This window comes from Numida meleagris, chromosome 5 (assembly GCF_002078875.1).
Source record: "Numida meleagris isolate 19003 breed g44 Domestic line chromosome 5, NumMel1.0, whole genome shotgun sequence".
NCBI lineage: Eukaryota > Metazoa > Chordata > Aves > Galliformes > Numididae > Numida > Numida meleagris.
The window spans coordinates 20,665,286-20,683,941 of NC_034413.1; the positions used below are offsets into that span (position 1 = coordinate 20,665,286).

At 37.9% G+C, this 18,656-nt stretch overlaps 1 protein-coding gene across 3 annotated transcripts in view; it reads left to right on the forward strand.

Annotated features, from left to right (window-relative positions):
• ADK (adenosine kinase) overlaps positions 1 to 18,656 on the forward strand; it is a 279,987-nt gene that overhangs the window by 239,499 nt on the left and 21,832 nt on the right. For all 3 annotated transcript variants that reach the window (XM_021398210.1, XM_021398209.1, XM_021398211.1), the window contains one exon: positions 2,451 to 2,565. In XM_021398210.1, the coding sequence (XP_021253885.1) occupies positions 2,451 to 2,565 (115 nt within the window). The remainder of the gene's footprint in view (positions 1 to 2,450; positions 2,566 to 18,656) is intronic.

Here is an 18,656-nt window from a genome sequence, read left to right on the forward strand (position 1 = left end):
CCCATTATAGCTTCCTTACTTTCCTCTTAAAATTTAAAGTACATGTAAATACATTACACAAATGTCTTCAAACTCTTTGATTTCTTTGCCTGCTTTGCTCCACTGTAAGTGTGCTTAATAAAGTCATTAGGAGCTACTTCCTCCTTAGCAAAAACTAACCTCCTCTCTCGTTTTTCTTGGTATCCGTGATTGCAGTTTTATTTCATGGATTTCTTAATTGTTAAGACCTCAAGTAGGTCAGAATGTAGGTGAGCCTTCAGAAGCCTACAAATTGCCAAGTTGAAGGGCTGTAATTCTCCACTCATGCCCTATCCAACAGCTTGTGCCACCAGCTGATACCCTCAACTCACAAATCTCCTCTTAAAAAGACATTTGAAAACAAAAGAACAGCAGTTGCAATTATTTTCTCTGGCATTTTTAAGGGGCTCCTTGCCTTCTGAGAATTAGAGGTAAGATGGCCTCTGTTTGCTCTCCATCTGCTGAGGGGTTTAAGGTTCCTCGGTCTTCTCCAGCAGTAGAAGTTGCCTCTTGAAAGTTCATGATAAGAGTCTAAGCAGGAGGAAGGATGAAATTACACGGACATGTTAGTGTAGTAACTGTAAATGGAGACTAAGAGTATGAGAATTCAAAAAAGACTTAGAGCAGTAAGTAAAGGCAAATTATTATAGTATTTGTCAAATGTGTATTAATCAGTATGGACTCACTGACTACCAGAGAGAAGAGAAATTAAAGAGAGGTTAGAGCTATTGCAAAAGAGCTGGATAATTTTCACTTAAAGGGATACTGGTAAGTGCGTAGCCCGGGCTTGTTCTATGTCCGCGGTAAAGTGCTGTCAGTGGTGTGATCAACAAGATTGCTAAAAAGCAGCAAGTAACTCGATGGCTTGTAGATTATAGTTCTAACACTGCTTAACTGAACTGCTGATGAAAAACAAGTGCACTTGTTAAAATCAGCAGCCTCAGTCAAAACTGCACATGCTGTACCTGGTTTTAAAAATAACACTATATGCTGATTTTGGAGGAAAAAAAACAGTTTATTAATGCAAATTAATAGTAACTCTCATAAATGACTTGATACCACTCTGGACAGCTTTATAAATGAACTCTATTAATTATGTAATTGTGTTAAAATGAGTTTTAACAGATCACTAAAAAATGCAGAAAGTATAGTTATGCTTTCATATTATATTCAACACTAGGCCCTCGCCAAGTCTGCTGCGTTTCACTGTGGCTACATGTACCTAAGCGCACACATTGTGCAGTGTTATTTAACACTCATAAGAATAAAATGTGGCACAATAGGTAACAGAGAATAATCTTATCTTACTTTCCTCATGTTAAAATATATATGTATATGTGTGTGTGATGGCAAGAAGTAGGTTTATATATACCACATTTAATCTATGGAAATTACTGACTTGAGATAAATTTGAGAACAAAATCTTCCATGGAGCATTATAAAAGGATTTGATGCTTCTACTAATAACAGGAATACTTATATTTAGATTATATTGAAAACGAAATAAATCAGAAGTTGCAGTGGTCGTGTTTCAAACCATAAGGCAACTGAAATATGAGAATAGGAAGGATAATATTCTAGTGACAAGCTGTGCTGTTGTTGGGTTTCTTGCATCAAGTAAAACATTTCAAACTTGTTGCTGCCAAAGGCTTTGGATGGATCTCTGGTTTGGTTCACTATGCCAAATTCTCAGTTCCTAGCTAGATGCGCTGTGGTGTACAAAGCCCCTTAAAAGCAAAGATTCCTTAATTTTTTGCAGCTTTTCCCCACTTCAGAAAATTGTGGGATGTTCTGTGCCCCACTGAGTGGCTTCCACCTTTTCCTTCCCTGCATCTCAGTGATGCAGAAAGCTAGTGTGTGCACAGCATGTCCACCGGGGCTCCACACCTTCGAAGGTGCTGCAGGGTGCTTTACATGTTGGGATCAGTTGCTGTAGGGGATTTCAGGAAACAGTGTTTATAATCCTTCTGAAATCAGAGGGATTATAGTACTATAAAACCTGACTAAAATGAATGAAAATCAGGCTCAGAGTTTATCTGAAGTATATATTATCTCTTGCAAATTTTAGTTTTGATTTTATGGTAGGTAAGGTTAGAATCCAGTCAGCAGCAAAAACAAACAAACAAAAAAAAAAAACCACCACTAATTGCTTGTTAGGAAATGCTCTGTAATTCCTTTGTTAGCTTTGCAGTTTTGCAGCAATTGGAATAGCTGAACTATCATTATCAAGATTAAAAACAATGGTCTCATAGTACTACATAAATCCTTAGGAGAATGAGGTATTCCTCCATTTAAAAATCTTTCTCTACTGACAATAAAGTCTATTTTATACTAGCCATAAGAAAATAATTTTTTTGATCTGCTAATAAAGTTCCAATCTTTCACTGCTCTAATATGCTGGTTACAAGAATTTTCTTTCTCTCTGTTAATAGACTGAAGACATTAAAGAGATAGCCCGGAAGACACAAGCCCTGCCAAAGGTGAACACTAAAAGGCAACGAATTGTCATCTTTACCCAGGGGAAAGAAGACACCGTAATGGCTACAGGTATATTTTTCATCTCTCTGATGTCACTCAGTAAATATGCTAGTTAAGCAACTACGAGTTTTACCTATTTTAATTTTTAAATGGTAGGCAAAGCATTTGCCTTTTGATGTTAGTGTTTCTCATCTCTGTTATGCTTCTAACTGTTTTAAGATTCTGAATTTGAGAAGTCAGTATTTCACTGGAATGCCTGAGAATTTAGTTCTGAACATCTGAAGTACTTTTGTATAACATAGATCTAAAATATTGATCCAGTTGGTTTTGCTCAGATTTTATGACTTGAGACTTTATCTGTGTAGCCATCTTTGCTGCAAACAAGAACACGCTATGCCTGCTGAGAACAGCTGTGCAACAGTATAGTATATTTAAACATTTGTGAAAAGGAGGAAGTGAAATCCAGTACTAAGTGAATTTCCAGGCTTTTTTGCTTTGAGCAGAAAGCTCACTTCAAGCTTTTCTCAGCTGTCTGCTCTTCTATTCTCAAAGGAAGATGTGAGAAAAAGGTGTTCTACCAGGGATACAAGTAGTTTGTGCTGTCGAAATTGATGATGTACGACACACAGATTTAAGCATTATAAACACGACTGCCTACCTTTTGACAGTCTCTTTAATTTTGTCCACCTATGCTTCTAGACTAAATAAAGCTATTAAAAACGTGTGCTGTGGTGAGCCATTGTAGTCATTCATTCCTGCACAAGGAAAGCTATTAGTCAAGGCTGAATTCCTCCTTTGGAAATCAAGTGAAGTTGAGGAAGCTTTTCACCTGAGGGACCAATGCTTACTCATACAATATTTGCCTCAAAATCAGAACTTGCTTCAGCCTGTGGCTGCAAGGCTAGGCACTAAGTAGATATGTCACTGGTGTACAGATCATTCTTAGCAGCAGTTAGAGTAATTTCTCCAATAGTTCGCTCCTTCCTGTATTTTGTTAGCTACAAACTGATTTAAGGGGAATAGAAAGCAGTCACTGAGAGTTGTGTATGTGTATCTCGCTGAATAATGATGAAAGCATTGCTTCCAGAAAGTTACTGCATTATGTGAATGGCCCATATGGAGGCACTCCACTGGAGTATTGTACAGTTGGCTGAAAAATAGCAGTGTAAAAATGTTTTTATACATGAGATAGTAATAGTGGTAGTAAACCTAAATCTTATATGTAACCCTCCTGTGCTCTTATTTTAATTTTCACTGTGTACTTATTTTATTCTTCAAACTGGAGTTGTTAACAAATCCATTAATCCCTTCTTTGATATTTTTACAACTGGGGGCTTATTTGAGGACTGACACTTGCTAATCTTAGCTGTTTGTTTGCTATTAAATGAACTTAAATTAGAGAATGCACTTTATATGCATGATAAACGCAAGATGGATAGAGAATGTATGCAATGGTGTCAGCTACAAAAGCAAACATGATAAATGTTAAGGCAGTTTTGAGCCGTGGGATAAGCTATTTGGTGCACAGGCATAGCTGAATCTCTTTGCTATGTTGTTATTCATGGCAGCCAAATAAATGTCAATAATAAAAGAGAATTAAAGATTTTCATTTCCCAGAGGCAGTCCTCTAATACAGCTTGATCTTTCATTTCATTTGTAATTCGTTCTCATGTCAGGATGCAATCATTTGCCAGGCTCTGTGTGTCATGTTAAGTCATTTAATAATGATTAAGAACATAAAAATGTTTGGCCTGTGGGGCAATTCTCAAAAGAGATACCAATTTGTTATTGTTTTCCCCCTTTTTCCATCCTTTGGCATGGATCATCTTTTTCCCACCTCTTCACCTTAAAATAATAATGAAAGAAGGAAAATGTGTCCCTTAATTTAGCATATGATGATACCACAAAATGGCACAGAATACTGTTAACACTTAATTCAGCACCAATTAAGTCTAGTGCTTTGAAACCTGTAGTGGAAAGTGTAAAATGTTTCTAAATGATCTTTGAAAGACTTGCTGTATTTCAGAGTAGTTGCCAGTATAAAATTCATTTCCCCTTTCTAATGCACAGGATAAGAGTAAGTTTTTGAAAAAGCAAGCTTTGTATAGTTGTTTATCCTACTTTTCTGAGGAAAATCTATATTGTTAAAGAGTTTGCCTTGTGCCTAGATTGAACAAGCATTTGCAAAGTAGTAAGTGAGCTATGGATTTGGACTTAGCGGATGTTCTGCTTTGTACTTCATCCAAGTCAATAGTAATAATAAGAACGTGGTTCCAGGATGTTTGTTAGCTGAAAGATGTTTCTGTCAGCAGTGACTTAACTCAACCAGAGGGGGATCAGTATCCAGGCAGAGGACTCTACTCTTTCTTTCTTTCCTTACACTGCTGCCATTAACCACCCTTTGTTAGCCATTGGGTAGATCCCATGTTCCAGTGCTTGCAGTTCATGACCTCTGGATGAAGCTGGAGCTAAAGGTGTAAGAGTAAAACTCTCCAAGGTGAATTTGGCCTTTGTGTTTTTTCTACCTTTTTTTTTTTTTTTTCTTTTTCTGTTTTCCCCGTGGAAAGCTCTCTGGCAGCAACATAGAGAGTCTGCCTTTACTGTAGCCCTGGGTGTAGAAGTGGATACCTTGGACTGGACTGCTCTATGAAGAGACACATGGACAGCCACCTCTCCGTTCTTGTTCATCTCAGCCCAGGCATAACACAGTGAGAAAGACAGTGTTGCGGTTGTAAGAGCGTCCTTACCAGACATCCATTTCCTCAGCTAAATACAGCCTCGGCCTATTGTCCTGGACAAGGCAGCCATGGGGCTAAGCTGAGAAGGACTGGATTACAAGAGTAGGAGTGCACCTCTTTGGTGAGTTATATATAAGTTGAGTGGGGAACCAGAGAATGGAAATAATGAGGGGATCCACTTCAGTACAGCTTTGGTTGGAAGGAGAGGAAATGAGATAAAAGGGATTGTTGCAGGTTGCTAGAGAACGGAAGTATCAGTAAATGCTGGAGGAGTAGAGTGCAGATCGTTACCAAAAGAAAAGATTGACCAAAAAGTTCAGAGAATAGAGTCTGATAGACTGAGACAGCTAAAAAGCCCAATTCCTTCAGGGATCTGTCCCAGCCCTACAGCAAGGATGTTGAATCAGGTTGTGAGTTGCTGCTGTTCACCCAACATTGTTTTAATGCCCACCAAAATCGTTGGTGGCTCACCTATAAAAGACCATGAACTATGGCCACTCAGGCACTGATTGACAAGCAACTTAGAGGCCCACACAGCTGGAGCAGATAATGAAAATGGTGGGAAGTAACTGCATCAGCCATCCCAGTCCAAGCCATACCTATTTATCAGTCCAAATTCCTAATCTGTCTGAATTATTTGTGTTTTCAGAGGAAAAATGTCTCTATCATGGAGCACATTGGGTCTTTCTGCTGTCTGTTCTTATCTCCTCCATCACAGTACTCCAGCCCCAAGGCTCCTTTCCTCTCCCTTTCCTTCCTGTTCTCTGTCAGTAGGAATAATTGCAAGAAAAAGGCAATCTCATATTCAAGCTGAGTGTAATCAGTATATTTTATAGGGAAGGAAAGGAGTGTTTGGGATTGGCACACAGGCACTGTGGTAGATGAAATGTTGACTAAATTAACTGTCAGCTTCTAATAAGGCTCCTCAGAGCATGTAATCATTGTCTGAAGTTCTCCTGTTCGTGTCATTTGCGTGCATTTTCCTCTGTCGTCAAATTTTATCTTTTTACTGAAGAATTTGAAGACATTGGAGCTTCTTAGTGACTGTAAGAACTAGCAAATGACACAAATGTTGTAACTGTCTCTAACATCAGTCCCCAAAATGACTGAATTTCAACAAAACTCTCTTGAAAAAAAGGTAACCTGAGAGGTACACTTGTGATGAAACCTTGCAGTACAGAGGACTATGGTTTGGGAAAGATTCTAGTAATTGAAAATGGCACTTGCTTACTGAAGAAAGTTTATTTGAGGAACAGCATTGGTTAATGCCTTGTGTGGATGCTTTTTGGCCATAGTGGGAATTGCTTGGCTATCCAGACTCTGGTCCCACTACCACAACCTGGTTCCATCCATTCTGAATTTAACTCCAGGTTCCAGAGTTGGTGGGATACATTCATTTCATGTTTCAACACTTTTTTTCTGTAACCACAAAAAATACATAGGCAAGGAAAGAGGGAAAGGTTTGATGAACATATCCAGTCTCCTGATTTCAGCAGCTGGGGCTTTTAATAAACACACCAAAAATCACAAGCTCTGACAACAACATATATGTCATATCTATTTGTGTGCTCTATCGTTTGTCAGAATCAAATGCTGTGAAAACTGTCCTTTTTTACTGAGTTGCTCATAACATTTTTAAGCAAATTACTTTAACTCAGATATATTTTATGACTGGTCTTGGCCCAAAGGGAAATCTTTGGAAAGTCTGAGCAAAATCAGTTTGGCAATGGAGAAACAATTTTATATTGACATATTTGCATAATTCAAAAACAGCTGAAGCTACAAACTTTGAACTTAGCTTGTTTTATAGCTTTAATAGAGGAAAGAAAAACAGTCCAAAAGTAAGGAAAATTACTTTGGCATTTTTCAAGTTATGAATGATGAAATCTGGCGTGTTCAGACCTGAACATAGAATGTTCCATTCTTTTTTCCCCCTAATGTTTGCAAAATAACCTCTGTTAAGGGCACGTTTGTAATAGGCTTATTTGTTAGAAAATGGCAGTAGTAAATAAATGAATTTTTAGGGATTTGAGCATTAAAACCACCTGAGTTAGGGTTTACTGAGTTAATGACACTGCTTACATCTTCTTCAGTTTGTCGATGGATGGTGTGAGAATGTTTCAGGAAATGCATTGACTTTGAAGTGGAATGTTGTAGAATGAGAAAGGTCCCCCTTAAAAATCCTGAAGTGCACCTAACACAAAGTATATGCTGAAGTAGTTTGGGGAACTTCTACTTGTTATTACTGCATGTTATTTAATCAGTTCCATAAATTACAAAGCATATGCTATATGGCCAAATTAATATGGGGCAATAAAAGCTTTTGATGTTGGAGTAATATTAGGTAAATTCCTCTATCTGTTATCTGAAACAGGGTACTGGCTAGATGGATGTTCGTTTAACCCAGTACAACCATTCTCAACGTAATATATGAGTATACATTCACAAATTAAAAGTTTCTATGCAATTTGAATAGAACCAAAACCTGATCTAAATGATTATAGCTACAGAAGAATGGAGAGTCTGTATTTATGAATGAGGAAGCTTCTTTATGTAAGGGTACGTTAAATATTTTTAAAAGAGAGTTTTTAAACTGATGTTTAAGCACGTAACAGTCTAAACAGAGGTCAGTAGGATTCCTTTGTCAGGTTGTGCTGCAGTCACGGACCACCATGTTACCTTGTAAGCTTATCTATAAAACAAAGAAGTATTTATTACTATTGACACTGCTGACATTTTATGGTGGGCCTGTTTGCAGCTCTTCTTTCTGTAAATTACTCTGTATTGTTTGTTTGCCTGTAAGAAGCAAGAAAAAGTGCTTTTCCCTTAGGTCTCCTAGCTTTCCTTCTCAGCCTTCCAGACAGGAAAAATCTTGACTAGCTCTTTTTATCAGACAGCCTTCCTATGTGTTTGCACAAACAAAAAGTCACGTCTTGGATGTGCAGTTGGGTTATATTACAGTGCATTTTCTTTTTCACATGATTTCCTAGCTTCACTATTCCCTGTCCTGTCATATTCACAAATGTAAAGTAAAATTTAAATACTAAAAATGGATTTAGGAAAAAAGGAAATTTGGGTCTGCTAGTGGCACAACAAATGAGCCAGAAAGCCCAATAGAATTATTTTCAGTTTAGTTGTTACTTAGAAGGCACAAAACCTAAATTAATAATGAATGTTTGTTGATAGGGATTAACGAATAGCAAAGCTGGTAATACCTTTTGTAACTGAGACCACTCGTGATTTCATGCTGTGTGGGACAGGAGATCTGAGCATTTTATAAGGCAGCTGAAACACATTATTAAAACCTAAGTTCTGGAACACCTGTATCTTAACTGGAATTAAAGATCAGCAATTGCATCTCAAAGAATGCATATACCTGTATATCTATATGCATATAAGTATATATTTATATATGTCATTAATGTGCATGTATGTTTTCAGTAATACTGTATCAATTTAAGGAAAAGAGTATCTTTTCTAGTCTAACCTAATAACACACCAGTTTAGCCCAGCAATTGGGAGTAAAGTTGGGAAATTCCCATTTCTTGTATAATCACTAGCAATAAGGAAATTTCAAGGCAAAACTGTACCTTTCGTTAAATGTAGCCAGAATTTCAAGTGCTACAGTTATTTTACATTTTGTCAAATGAAAAGTTACCTCTTTCAGCTATGAAAAACATGTGTTTGCTGACAATAAATATGGGTCCCCATCCCATGCCTTAGGACTGGTCGGTATTTCCTCTTACACAGAAGAATTTCTGTATTTATTTCTCTGATGCAGATATGTGGATCTAGGAAGTCCATTTTTGTACCATAAGTCTAAAAGGAATTCTTGGAGATGTAACTGTTAATACACTGCTCCACTGGTTGTGTAACAGGACTTTATGTGATGCTGGGGAGGCAATGTGGAGTGCTAAAGGACTGAGTCAGTCCAACGGTCCATCTAACCTAGTATCTGCATGTGTAGTAGTGGATGCTTGTAAAAACTGTTTGGATTCAGCCACTTAAGAGCATTATTGGCTATCTCCCCCTTCTTGTATTGCAGTGGGCAATCTTGTATTGCAGTCAGTAATCGTTCCAAATGCAACAAACTCTGCAGAACTCTTGCTTGTTTCTCCTTCACCAGTCTTTTCTTCTGAGCTTTCTTCCTATTTTGTTTGCTTCTTATGTAATTGTGACACCCTTGCTACGCTTCCCTACATCTCTTCTCAGTTCAGCTGTACGCGTTATGAGGGAGGCACTAGAATGTTCAGCATGCCTGAGAAGGTTACAAAGTGATGTAATTTTTTTCTCTCCTTTGTTCTTCATTCCTCACATAATAGTTCCTCACATTTTATTTGCTCTTCTGGCTGCCATTTTCATGTTGTAACTTCTTTTTCTTTATAATATGGTAATAGGTGGTTTAAAGCCCATTGTTGTGTATTTCCGTGTTAATAAAGATTGACAAAATGATTTTATAGCCCAGTAGTGTGGGATGCTTTTGCAATCCTTCACACTCAGCTTTTGCTTTTACTACCCCAAATGAGTTTAAATGTATCCCAAGAAGATGATGCACAGGACACTGAAGAGCTCTTCTTGGAAGCACTACACATATCCTGGAGGTGCTGTCTGTAACAGGCAGGCACAATTAACATCAAAACAGGACTTACATGGGTACTAGTGAGTACTAGTAGTGCTAGCGTGGGTACACAGAGCTCAGGAACTGCAGTAGGAAACAAGGCAGGAGAACACTACGGTCCCTGCAAACTGTACTGCATTCGGTTCTGTGGAGCCTCATTCCAAGTCATGTTTTATTATTAACTTCTGTCTGGCAACAAAGACTGTAGTTCCCAGGCTGGAAGGAAAGTTACTTCAGCATCAGTTGGTAATATTGTAGAATTATGTCTGTTAATCAAAGAGCAAAGAATAAGGAGACAAAGCTATGAGTATATTATCAAAAAATAAATGGTCTTTTTGGCGTCTTAGATCCCAACTACTAAAAGAATGTTGAGACTGCAAAATCACTCATTTGGCACTTAGGAAGCACTGGAACTAATGACAGCCTTCCAAACCAAGTTTATGTTTCTTGATGGACATGTAATTGATACAACTTTGTCAAAGTTATCCCCTGTTTTCTGAAAATGACACCTCAGTGTGCATCAAGTATTAAATTCTGGTGACTTCTGTTTTTTGCAGCCACTGTTTTTGTATCTACAATGTTAAGAAAATCTAAAACTATAGTATCACATTTTATATAAAATGATCATTCTATAAACTTTTCAAGTTCAACTTCATTTCAAGTTCAGAATTTTCCTTTTCTGTACACACGTTCTGTGTTGCTGCAATATCCTGTGTTGTATGCTACCCATTTCTCCTTTAAAACATATGGTTTCATGAACTGAAATCTGAAACCCATGGTTTAAAGGATTGCAGTGCATAAGCTTCTCCCCTCCTGACGCTTGGGTTAAAATCATACTAATAGAGTGGCTATTTTATGTAATCAGTCAAAAAGTAAGGTTTTTTCCATACATTCAACTGTCAGCAGTTCTTAAGAAATATCTTTTCTCTTCACCCTGATTTGGTGTGATTATTTTTCTCATGGTAAGAAATTAAATGTATACCTTGTTCAGCAGGTTTCATAATAGATCAATAATTTGTTGGCTTAACTTTTTTTTTCCTGTGGAAATGTGGGAAGATCAATGTCTATAGTGCCCTAGGTCATGATCAATACTTTTAATAAAACTTCCTTTTTTTCTTTTTCTTTTTTTTTTTTTTACCTTTGTACAGTTTTGCTTTTATTAATGAGCCTTTCCTTTAGTTTCAGACCATTAATGGTTTTCAGATAGTGTCATACTGCCGAAGGTCAAGGCCAGTTTGAACTTATAACTCTACTTATCAGTGATTAAATCTATTGGATGGGCTTAGATGTGTTAGGAGACATAAGAGTTTCAAAGCGCTGCTTTGTAGGGACTCTGAAGAAAACAAAACCTCAACCTTTTGGGAAGACTACACATTAAGGCTATTTTCATTTCCTTTGTAAACAAATAACAATTGTCTTATTTATGGATCTCATATTGGCCATAACATCACAGGTAACTACTGTGGTCTTGACTGCTCCTCAATTAAAGTTATTAAATGCTCCATTTTGAGTTTTATAGCATTATATTGCTCATTTTGCAACATGAGTTTGAAGTGAGATAGCATATCTTTTGCTGAAAATCCAAATGGGAAGCTAGTAACTTATCAAAGTATGTGTTATCAGCTGGAGTACTTGCAGAGAATATGATATTATTGTCTCTGAGGCTCAGCCTGATGTCTTCTGAAATCAATTGAAAGATCTCATTAACTTCATTGGATATTGATTATGGCCGTGGAGAACTTAAAACGCTCATGTATTTAAATGGTTTATCCATGTGTCTTTTTGTGTATTGTACTTTGTCTGCAATCTCTTGATTCAATTTTTGTAGTCTACCTAGAGATTATATAAAAAAAGAGCTGTATGTATGCTGAGAGATTTTATAACATATTTTACCTTAAGGTGTCTTCTTTGCTGTCTGTTACAAATGAGGTGCATAAAAAACTGGACCCTTTGACCACTGACAGCTAGACAGAGTATCTTCTGTCGAAGATCTTTTTTTCTATTGTTTTGGCAGTTTTCGCCTTTATTTTTTTTTTGTTAGGCAGCAGTTCACTTCATAGCAAATCATCACAGAGGAGTTTCAACAGCAGAATCTCCACTCAGAAGGTGCCCTACAGACTCTGATAGCCTATCATCTTTAATTTAGAGATTTTATTTCCCATCTTGTGATTACAGTTGAATGAACATTGTAGAAAAGTTTAAATTGTAGCTATCCATGGCACACTTTTGCCTTAAATGATGAAACTTATGTTTTCAAGCCTCTAATCTTCACCAGCTCAAATAGTCACTATAAAATAATTGCATAGAGTGGAAGGAGAGTAAAATATGGGTATGTATGGTGACCCTGGAAGGAAATTAACTGTAGGAACTGACCCTTTGATTAGAAGTTTCTCTGCTGTAGCATTCAGTCTCAAGCAGTAGAAGTTGTGCTAAACAGGAGGCTGAATAGAAGACAAATTCTAATCTCCAGGAGAGCTAGAACAGAGATGGTGGCTAGTGGAAAAAGTGGACAAAGGGGAGGGTTCATTGAGTCCTGCTTCACCTGACTTTGGGGATTTTGGATACATTTTGTGAAAGGCAACAAAACATTCAGAGCTAACACTTGGGGCTAGGAAGAGAATGAGTACATTGGAATTCTTCAAAATGGTTAATCGTATCAAAGTGGAATTGTGAGGTTTTATGATCATTTTGGCTCAGTGATTTCCCCGGTAAGTTTTACTGGTAAAGTGGAGTGGCAATATTTTAAATCCTATATCTGAAAAGTAAAATGTTACTCGTATACCGGTGACCTGGCCTTGACACAGCTGAGCGTAACACAGGTTATGAAGTGGCAGTTTAGACGTAAGCCTCCAATACCACAAAAATAAGTTTTATGTAGTTGATCCTATTTGAATCAAAGCAGGCTCCAGCTTACTTTCACTTTGTTTTGTTTATTATGAGTACAAAAAGCCAGTAAAATAAGCAGACCTGACTTTAAGTACATACAGACAGCAGATTTAGTAAATATAGCAAATGTGAATGATTTTTATATGATTAGGTTTTGGCTTTACAAAATGACATAATAATAATGTTTCTTTAAAAAGAATACACACACTTGTCAGAAAGCAGATTTGGAGTTTGGAAGGTGACTCCTCTTGATTTTATTTGTTGTCCCCTGCTACCCTGGGCCCCCCTGGCCCCTAGTAATCCATCCTGATTCCTGCAGTCAAAACTAAATCAGAGAGGACTTCATGGAACCAAATATTTATATCCCTTGTAATCTGATACTGTGATATTGTACTGGGAACCTGAAAAGATGCCAGGCCATGCTTTGTGGCTAACAGCAATTGATCATGAATGAAACTGCAGAACTCTATTCCAAATTGTTGGCTTTCTAAATTTGATAATAAGTACATTTCCTGATAGAATATAAAAGTGCAATAAAGTGTGCGTGCCCTCTCTTTCCTCCTCACCCATCCAATTGCAAAATGCTGTTTGTACAGTATATTGTCGATGCTGACAACCGAATAAGAATTTTAGGAGCAGTTGGCTACCAAGTGATGGCAAATTTAAAGGTTATGCAAATTGTGCCAGTACAGCCCAGCTTGTTTCAGACCTCTTTTCTGTATTATCATATCAATTGAGTCAGCTCATAGCAGACAAAGCAAGGTTATGGGAACCACCTAGAGCATCATGCACCATTAAACATCAATGCAGCATACATGAACATCTGCAACAACGATCTTATTAACAGAGGGCATAACGGAAGGCAATAAACAGCTTTCTTAGTCACTTAATTGTAAAAAATTTAATAACCTAATACTTGCATTATTTATCAATAGCAAGTTGGCCAAAACTTAGGCAATTGTGGTGAATTAGATTATACTACCTACTGCACATTGAATTACCACAGAAATATGAGAATTCATCTGAGAGCAGTTAACACTGTAATTAGTAAAGTGCTAATGCAATTTTCTTTCAACCCCTGGCACATTGTTGGGTATAGGTATCCGCCTTTTGCAGTGCCATTTTTGTATTTGGCTAAAAATAAATTTGAAAAACCTGAAAAACGTTTTTGAATTTCCTGCTTATCTTGACAGATAAAACATTTGAAAAATATTGAGCTTGATTTGAAAGGTAGAGTACAGAAATTATAAAGTGGTCTTTGTGTGCTCACTCAAAACAGATGCTTAGTGAAACAAAACATAGCATGTTAGATGTTCATACTGCAAACGCATGTCGGCTCCTGGGCTGCCACTGCACTGAGCTAGATGAGAGCACGTGGAGCTGTGGTTTCCAATGGCCCAGGAAATGAGTACAGAAATTAAAATATGTTAAAATTTGAAGGTAAAGACAAATGGGGTTCAGTTCTTCAGGGTTGGGTTAGAGCTGGCTGCAGAGAGGGAAGCTGTTCAGGGCAGGGCAGGAGGTGGGCACTGTGAGAGGACAGAACTGCTCCTCTGGCTGCAGCCTGCACGTGCAGAACGTAGGGGCATCCAGCTAGCGAGGAGGTGGTCTGCAGCTGATTTAGGGGGGAAATGATTCCTTCATTTGGCGCCAGATTCTCTTTCTAGAATTGCGTGACTTCCATTAAAGTCAGTGGTGTTGCTCTGTTTTTTTGCTGGTGTTTTTAAGAGCAGCATATTCCCCTATCGAGATTAGAACAAATCTCAGCCTACACTGCAGTGGCATCTTATAATGGAAGTAAACCCTGCAAAGCCTGAGAAAATTCATTTAGTAAGCAAGTTCCATTCTTCAAAAATAAATAAGTAGACTAGGGAGATCTTAATTAAAGGCAATAGAGAATTTAGAAATACAGCATGAGAAGAAGTAAAACCTTGGAAAAAATTCTAGATCTGAGCTCTGAGTTAAAAGGCTGAAAAATTAAAATTTCTACATGTCATTTGAGTATTTAAAGGCAATTTAAATTTCTAAAATTTATGTGACATATCTACCTCAGCCATGTCCAGCTAGCATCTAGTTCATTAAGAAAAAAAAAGGAGGACTATGTTTATACATTAACTTATTTATAGTAATGTTTCTAAGGAAGACTCTCCTTCATTTTGATGGACTGATTCTGTTTATGAAACTAAATATAAATTCACCCAGAAGAAAAAGCTCCTTCAGAACTGCTCTGTGGTGACCTAATGCTCACTCCTTCTCTTTTCAGTCTTACTGATGCTCAAGTAAAAGAGAAATGCCTTGGGCCCATTTCTGCCTCCACTGACGACCCGTGCTTCTCAGATTATCATGTAGCATAAACAAAGCTGTCGTGTAACATGGCATTTATTTAAATGATGTGATTTCTGTGTTCACCACTGTGAAACTGAGGTATCACTAAGAAAGATTGCAACTTTTGACAGGTGTGTTTGCCGCATTAGGGCAATATGCTTAATGTGTAAGTAATGTAAGGCATAATGCAGCAGTTGCCTTGCTCAAAACCAAATTATGTGTTTTTCTCCTTTTTGTTTTAGCCAATGCTCTGATAAGCTTTTGGGTTGAATTGCTTTGACCAGATAATAGATCAATATTTGTACAAAAATTCTCCCATGGGAGTGTTTTGCTGGTCCAGCTGTGCAGTGGTTTCACATATACCTCTAGAACGGCATGGAATGGAGTACAGTCATTGTGCGTTCTTGCTAGTGTATGGGTCAGGGCAAACAGTCTGCTTTCCTAACTGAAAAAATACTTCATTTTTGCACAGCCCAAGTAGCCAAGTTTCAGACGATTTAAGAGTACCTGTGAGCTAGAACATGGGTCGTGTAACTTGGGCGTACATATGTGAAGTATTCTTTGTGTTAGACATCGAAAATTGAAATTCCAGCCATCATTTGCGTTTCCTGAGCTTCCTATTAATGGATAGAAGTAGAGATTTGTTGGTATTCCAATTGCCATGTATGGCTCAAAAAGTAGTATTTGGGGTTGGCATTGGTTTGTTTTTCTTACTTTTAATGATGAAGAATTATGTGCACTGATCAAACCAAATCATATAGGACGTGCAGGGCAGGACCAGAGCCCTATGTTTGGTGGTATCCAAGGCCAGCGTGTTTTTATGCCACACTGTACTTTACTGGGGAGTTAGCCTCATCACTGGTTTCGTTTATTGTAACCCATCTCTTCTTCCTTCAGGACTGATTTTGACCTGAGTTTTTTATATGGTGAGCCTTTTCTTAATTTTGGTGTCTACACCTTCGTTCTCTTTGCCTTTCCTGGGTCTTCGCCCCCTCTCCTGGTGCAGAGATCCCAGGAAGCGCTTCAGCTCTGAGCCATACCTTATGTCCCCAGCAGCCGCCGAGCCAGAGGAGCGCGCTTTCTGGCAGCTCAGTGGGCGCAGCTTCGGCTCACTCTGAAATCTGTGCCTAGCGGGCAAATGGCAATGCTCGTGTGTGCTCGGAAAGGCTTCCTCAACAGAGTTCATTGCCATTCTAAACTTTAAACATTGTGACACATGCCAGAAAAATTCAGTGGCTTGTTCTTTAGGGAAGTTTTTCCATATATGTAAGTATGCATTTATTTATTTATTTAATATTAACACCCATGTGAAACAAAACTGCAGTGTTTTCTGTTGACCTCCACTCGTTCCTCCATCTTTTACACACAGCCATAGTGTTTTGTTGACTTGCACAAACAAAGAGTTACTCCGTGTGAGAAATAAAGCAGAACTTCAACTCCTGTCATTGGCAGTGATTGTACAGACAATAAAAAAGGCTGCGTGGCTCCCACACCTTCCATAAAGAAAACAAAACACATTTGGGCCTGTAAAAACTATTGGTGAGTCATTAGTTATGCTGTTACTTCTTTAATAGTTGTTAGCAAAAAGAGAATTCTGGATCGGATTGTATGCTGGAGTAAATCACAAGTTGTTTCAGAGGAGTGGCATTGAACTGCTGGGAGGACAGACCGAGGTACACTTAGGTTTGGTGGCTATGCAATGAGTGCGAGAATATTCTTTAATTTTACATCATTTCTAATAGCTAATGTGTATGAGTTCCTCTAAAGGAATCTTATTTCCCTATTAACTCTAACCTTACAAATCACATATCAATGCTACAAATATGGCTTCTGAATAAAAATACTGTTGACTAGATAATGGAGCAATGCATATGTCTGGGTAGAGCTATAAAGGCAAGACAAGTCTCAGTGTATATGTTGGGATGACTTTTCCTCTGCAGAGAGAGGGGAAGTGGGGTCTGCACACTGTCGTTTCCCTTAGATCCTCCTATATAATCCCAAGTAGAGCCATAGAACCTCTAAAACCTTTGGCATCATATTCCTTCTCTGTTTCTACTGCAAATAAGTTGCCTCAGAGGGACAGTTCTTTGCATCCTGGCCAACATAGCTATATGCACGTACTTTTGCCTAGCAAGCAGCAAGAACTGTAGCCTAATTGCTCTATTTGGGTGTTTTATTATGGAAATAAATTCATATTTGTATTAATTTTATCATACCGTAGGCATATAAATGCATTATAGATGATGACTACTCTATGACTTGTTTTGACTAACATTGTTCATTTTACATATAAAGGCTTAACTTCTTTGCTATTTGTTGTAATAAAGTTTTCTTGGCTACATATTGAATTTGTTAGAATACAGCATCATTTGTTGTATATTATTACAATATTTAATTAGAAAATCTGAAAGCATGTGGCTGACTTACATCTTGCTTGTTATACTATTTAACTCCGTTGACTTACACAAATAAATTCCTTATTTTTCTGACAAGCCCTTCAGAGTCGGAACAATGCACAGAAATAGATGGAGAAGAGGGAGCTGCTGGCATGCAAAGCAAGACAAACTTAACATGCACACAGAGAGTGCCGGGGGGCTGTTGTGCTCATGCAGTACAGCTATCTGAAGGTCCCAGCCTGAAAATGCAGGATCTCGGGTTGTTGCCTTGAAGTGACAGGCTGAATCAACACTGCCAGATTTGAAATACATCACCACTGGAAGTCGTAAGGATTTCTAACTGGGCACTCAGTGCCCAGCACCCCAGCCCATGCTGCCTTGCAGCTGTGGACAGTGCTGTGCAGATAGAGGTGGGAAAATTAGGGCATCTTTTTGATTTACATATCAGGTGTGTTATCTCTTTGTGAAACACAGCAACAGCAGTAGTTCCTCCTATAGGTAAAAAAGGGGAAAATGTTATTATGCTGCAGATTTTAAAAGATTCACTAATGTGCTGAAGAAGGTACAGAGGCTTAGAGCCGTGAGGCTTCTGGTTTCACCTTCTACAGAGAGGTAACAGCTCAGAATCAGCCAGGCTGACATGAGTTTGTTCCAAATACTTTTCTCGTTACTTCTTACCTTATAGCTGTCCAGAGACATGTATAGATTTTGAGCTTAGGTTTCTATGTTCTGTTAAGTTCTTCCCGTCCTTTTTTTCCCCCCCCTTTCTTTTTATCTGCTTTTGGCCCCTGATCTAAAGAAATTGAGAGAGAGTGGGGGTGAGAAGGAGATGGGACAGCATTCTGTTTCACAGTTGTTCCTTTTTTTTACAAGTTGAAGCTTACAAAAGAAAAATGAATTTGTCTCCATCTTGTAAGCATCTGTACTACCACTGTCAGCCCACAGATCAAAAGCTTATTTGAGGAAGTAGCTAGTCATTTTTGTATATATTTTAGGACTCCCTTCTTCCTTTTATTTTATTTTCATACAAAATTAAGGACACTCCAACATGTTGCCCATAAGTGTTCTGTTACAGGTAATTAAATGTAAGTTTACACATTTAATCTACTTTTAAGAGCAAGAGAGACTGGTAAATGACCCAGTTAAGGAAAGTACTCAGCCTAATTGGATGTAATGATTGCTTGCTGGTGTTTATTA